This window comes from Vigna unguiculata, chromosome 3 (assembly GCF_004118075.2).
Source record: "Vigna unguiculata cultivar IT97K-499-35 chromosome 3, ASM411807v1, whole genome shotgun sequence".
Taxonomy (NCBI): domain Eukaryota; kingdom Viridiplantae; phylum Streptophyta; class Magnoliopsida; order Fabales; family Fabaceae; genus Vigna; species Vigna unguiculata.
Window position 1 is genome coordinate 52,060,159 of NC_040281.1, and position 6,000 is coordinate 52,066,158.

The 6,000-nt window shown below is 30.0% G+C and overlaps 1 protein-coding gene across 1 annotated transcript; it reads right to left on the reverse strand.

The window, feature by feature from the left end:
- Window positions 1-4,682: 4,682 nt before the first annotated feature.
- Window positions 4,683-5,646, reverse strand: LOC114179697 (transcription factor WER-like). Its single transcript, XM_028066111.1, has 3 exons — window positions 5,377-5,646; window positions 5,174-5,303; window positions 4,683-5,099 (listed from the first exon to the last, which is right to left on the reverse strand). Exons 1-3 carry the CDS (start codon window positions 5,495-5,497, stop codon window positions 4,739-4,741), a joined length of 612 nt encoding a protein of 203 aa, XP_027921912.1. The 5' UTR covers window positions 5,498-5,646; the 3' UTR covers window positions 4,683-4,738.
- Between the last annotated feature and the right edge of the window lie 354 nt (window positions 5,647-6,000).

Sequence of the window (6,000 nt, forward strand, 5' to 3'; positions counted from 1 at the left end):
ACAAGTTTTTCATCATCCTTATTTACATTGGGACCCATAACAGTGATATTAAAGTTTGAAACTTTGTATTGAAAATCTTCTTAGCAAGTATTTTAGGCAAGCTATGTCCCACTAAGATAAACAATAAGATAAGTAAAGGTCACCAATAAGTACTCATGGTTAAAAATGTTTTTGCTTGAGGAGTGTACTAATGTGAAAGTGACTTGTGTGATTGAGTGGATAGATTATTAGGAATCGAAATGTGAGTTTGAGTTTTATATTAAGTAGAAATGAGAAAGTTGAACATATGAGAAATAAGATCACAAACACATTATCTTAAAGTTTTAGATTTGAAGTGGTGTCATATTATTTTATATGGGTTACTCATGGCTCAATAATATTGAACCTTCCTAGTGAATTTTCCCTAAAACACCAATAATTCATCTCAACTTTTTGACAATTATTAACATTGGTTGACATAAATGATAATACTTATGTCATTTAATCAAGTAATTTTGGATTCAATTACTAATGATGTATGCTTTTGTACAAATGAAATCATGTTATAAGTGGAGTATTGGTATTATTTTCTATACTCTTTCTTTGAAACCATATTGTAGTCTTTCATACTCATGGAAGAATTAAAAAAGAGTTAACCAAGAACATTGGAAGAATTAAAAAAGAGTTAACCAAGAATACCAAAGAGTGTCTTACCTATGTGTAGAAACTTATGACACTACAAAAAATATTGTAAAATGTGACGATTTTAATATGATTGTTGTTTAAAACCATTGCTTTTTAAGTATAATACAACAATTGGAGAATTGTCACATTCTGCAAGTAAATTATGATGTTTTCAATTGTCATTGTTTGAACTGGCATATTTTACATGTAAAATATGATATTTTAACAACAATTTTTTTAATAAATCTCAATATTCATATGATTTAAAAAATTTAATAATTTCTTCCCTGTTATTTTTCAAGTTTTTGCAAAAGATGGAGCAAATAAAGGTTAAAATGGAATAACAACACCACCTTTTCATAAGTAAATGTATCATTTCACCACTTAAAGTAAAAAGATATTTAAAAATTTTCAATATTCTAATTGTTAGAAATCCAAATATGGGTCTAAGTCTCACGTTAAGTAAAAATGAGAAAGTTGAACATCATACAAGGATAAAGACCCTAAAACCATTGCCTTAAGGTTTTGAATTAAGAGTGGTGTCAATTCCTTGTGTATGAATTGGGCTCATGTCTCATGAGTGTTGTGTCTCCGTGGTGATCCTCTCTCGAAAGACCCAATAGAGTCTTCTTGACCTTGTCAGTTAAACGTGTCCTACAATAAAACATGTAACAAAATGGATTTAATGAGCAACACAAACCAACCAATGGGATAAACTTTCTCAAATTGTCCACAATGGCACCTATGATGAAGAGGAAAGTTGCAACTTCTTCAACAAGGTAGTTAAGTTCATAAACTAAGTTAACCACCCGGTAGTCAAGTTAGTTTATATCTCTTTTCACTTCATTCTAGAAGAAACCAAGTTATTATAGAACATTTAAAGCAAAAGATTTTCAACTTTTACAAAATATGCTTATGCTTTCTAGTCTCTTTAACAAACTCTTTTAAGTATTCCTCTAGTTGTAATTTTTTTTGTTGGTTTTTTTCTCATTTTTTTATATTTATTATAAAGGTTTTTTAAAGTTGTTTCTCCTCCTTCCAAATTCTTGTCACCTTTTTTTAATTAATTTTGGATTAAATGTGTTTTAGTTCCTGTTATGCAAAATTTAAACGATATTAAAAATTTAATGATATGGCAATCAATATTTTTCCATATATGTTACATATATGTGATATGACAGACGACATTATTACATATACGTTACACATATGTTTACGTTACTATTTCAATATTTTCATGCATGTGTTAATATAATGTCCTTCTCCTTCACCCGTCATCCATGGCCCCTCCTTCCCTCCCCTAGATTCCCTCTCCGACTCCATCCTCGATTTCATTTTGCGTTCAAATTCACTGCAGTAGATAAACTTGTGCTTCCCTTTTATCATTTTTGAACTAAAGGAATAGCCTTTAGTGATCCATTTCAGCTATTGGCATAAAAATATATAAGATAAAAATTATTGGGAATTCAAGTGTAAGTCAAAGTCCCACATTAAATGAAAATGAGAATGTTGAACATCATATAAGATTAAGATCCAAAAACTCATTATTTTAATACTTTGAATTAAGAGTAGTATCAATCATTTATATATAGATTAACTTCATGATTCATTAATGTTGTATCTCTTCTTTAATTTGAAAGACACAACAGTTAAAAATATGAGATATGTTTAGTTTAAAATAAACGGAAAAAAAGAGATTAAAGAAAGATACGGACAGAAGAAGAAGAAGAGATATACATGAAAAACAAAGTAAATAAGCGAATATCATTAGTTTTGAAGCTATTTCTATTATCACCTCCACCAAACATTCATACTCATCTCTATGTTCATCCCAATGTGTGGAAGAAACAAGAATAGTGCACGAAGGGTATCTATGGTGCAGTGACAGAGAGAAGCATTGAATTTGTTTTGTGGCAGAAAGATAGCAATGGCCTCTGTAGTTATTTGGCCAGGTGGAGCATGTCCTGTCACCAAACATGGAACCAGAAGTTAGTGTACGTAAATCGATTAATAATAGCCTTTGGATTCTTTCACTTTCGAACCTATATGCATCCATTTTTTCTTTTTGCCCATTCTCATCTATCTTTTTCTTCTCATAGACCAAAGGGTAAAAGAAATAAAGAAAAGAGTATTTCTAATTGTTTGATCGCGTAAAAAGTATAATTTTTAATTAATGAATAATGTTTTTCTAATATTATATTTTTAGACGCCTAGTTAGATTCAATTAACAAAAATGTGGTCAGACCAAACCGCTTTATTTTCACTCATTCAGTCATTTCATGGTTCTGTTTCACTTCACATATTTAAAAAATAATTTATATTTCGAGTTCGGTAAAAGTACATGTAAACTCGTTTCAACCTGACATCAAACACTCGTAATTAGGTTATATTTAATTCATACTAAACCAATTAATTGATCCACAAATCATTGTAAATTTTTAAACTAGTCTCAAAACTAACAAATAAATAAAATCGAGTAATTTATCTTCTAACTTTTTTGTATTTGAATCCTTAACTAGATTTAACATATAAAACTGTATAAACGTTATATATATATATATATATATATATATATATATATATATATATATATATATTCTAAATTATTAAAGCCTACATCTACAAACACTCAACAAGAAATATTATCACCAACGAAAAATTGCAAACCTTCATACAATTTTTTATGGACCAAAACTGCAAATCCTTCACAGTGCAATTTTTTTAGCAAAAATTGTAAACTTTCCAATGACACACAACTACCCAAGTCTCATATACACCCAAGAGACTTTAAAACCAACTCTTTATTTTTATAATACTTTTCTGCTACTCTCTTCTTCATATTACTCGATGTGACTCGATGTGAGACTTTGGTGAATACCCACTTGAGAATCAACAAAGTGTGAGTCTAAATTTCACGTTGAGTAAAATTGATAAATAAGCACCATATAATTATAAACTCATTACTTTAAAGTTTTGAATTAAGAGTGATATCAATCCTGGATTGGACTCATGTCTCTTTTATGTATCTTTCCATTTCATTTGCATTTTGCTATGTCTTTTTAGTCGAGGTTAGATTAGATGAACAAGATGTTCTTGAACATATGTTTACAACTTTGAAAATTTAGAGAAAAAGACATAAAAAAAATTTCGATTTATGATAATAAGATATAAAAATAATAACCTAACCATTATAATTTTAATCTATATATTCAATATAACTTAAAATTTTAATTTTTATTAGTTTTTAAAATCGCGGCGATTGTCTCTGCTAATAAAATCACTGAAATAAAAAACGTTTGCTTGCTATATTCACAAATTTTAGATACTCATTTTTTTAATCTTTTAGAAATTAAAGATCCGATATTTTATTGTGAGGATTCAACTAATTGGTGATCATTTAAACTTTAATTTATTGCCTACATTGAAAGTGCAATTTTGAATTCGATCAGCGTCCCTAATTGCTCTATCCTTATATAATTAACATGTTTCCTATTCAACTATATATATATATATATATATATATAGAGAGAGAGAGAGAGAGAGAGAGAGAGAGAGAGAGAGAGTGAGAGTGTGTGTCCTTTTGAATTTTTTTTTAGCACAACGATTAGTGACAATAACATTTAAACCGGGATCGTATGAAATTTAAATAAAGCATTTATGATCCTAGTGTTTATTCATGAATATAAATAGATCATGTGTGAATCGAAATCAAATTAGATGAGTTAGTACATTTATACCAATTTTAAACTTGGGTAAAAATTCAGTGTTTTATAGATAATTTGGGTAAATCGTGTTTTTTCTAGGTCCAAAAATATGTTTAAATTTTATTATTAGTTTGGTTGAATTGATTAAAATGTGATTTAGGTTCCTTTTGAGTTTCATGTAATATATTAAAAGAAACAACTTATTAGATGATTAAGAAGAACCATTTCTACTAATTTTCACACAACGCCAAGCTGAATATTGCTTTTCATAAATTAAAACAAAAATATAAGATATAAAAATTAGGTAAAAGTAACATAGAGAGAGATGATGGATTTGTTGAGAGAGGATATTGGTTTTACATAGAAGGCAATCAAAGGGCAAAGAAAGAGTGGTGAAAAGATTGAGTGCAGTAAGGAGAAGTGCATAGATCAAAGACAGTATTAGGAAAAGAAAAGGTACATCCAAAATCATCTCTCATAATCCCCTCATGCATGCTTCCCAACTCCATTAAATCATCACTCCAACTTTCATGAACAAGCTTCCCCTTTGATGATGATGCACTTTTACAATCACGCTCACCAGCTTCAACTCTGGGGATATATTTTGCAGTGACACAAGCTTTTCTCTTTTTCTTCTTGTCAACACCAAGCTTCTTGCTTAAATGAGTGTTCCAAAAGTTCTTCACCTGGTTGTCTGTTCTCCCAGGAATCCTCCCCGCGATCAAAGACCACCTTAACAATATTGTTTAATCGATCGTAAGTACCATCAAAACAAGAGTTTTTTCTTGTAAGAATTAAGAAAGAACCTATTTCCAAGGAGACTGTGAAGCCGAACAACAAGGTCTTCTTCTTCTTCTGAGAAATCTCCACGCTTGACATCAGGAGTTAGATAATTCATCCATCTCAGCCTGCAACTTTTGCCGCTTCTCTTCAACCCTACAATCAAAATCAGAAGAAATTAATGGAGAGCATCGATGAGAGTACTGTGAAAACCGACATTATAGTATACCTGTCACTTTAGGAATCCGGTTCCACTTCCCAGTTCCATGCTTTTTCACGTAATTAGTCAGAACTGAGTCTTCCTCCGCATTCCAGAACCCCTTCTTGGATTCGTTCTCATAAGCTTCCATTGTTGCAAAGCTTAAGCCTTTCTCTTGTTTGCTTCAGTTCTGAAAGTACTTGCAAAGGAACTATAAGTTAGAAACTTCGAGAGAGGTCTTGAATGGGATCAATGGTCTTACTCTTTTTCGGTATGAATATATAAGCTTCGAAGCTTATATAAACAACCTGCGGCATAACACACTTACATTACCTCATATACATATATATAGCAGCAGGCACAGTTCACATTTAATTTTTCTCTAAATGAAATATTCTTTGGGGAAGAAGTAGCAAAAAGAAGATGGAAAGAGAGGAGGATCTAGGTTAAGAAAAATAGAAGTCGAGTGATGATTTGATTTAGTGATATGAAAAGACAATTTAGTTAAAATTTTACGACACATAAGGTGAAATTATTTTATATAAATAGATTTAAATTTTAAGTTAATTTTATACAATTAGTTAAAATTAAAGTTAACTTCATGGTACAATACGTTGTAACTATCTAGTTCTATAATAGAAATTATGCTAGAAA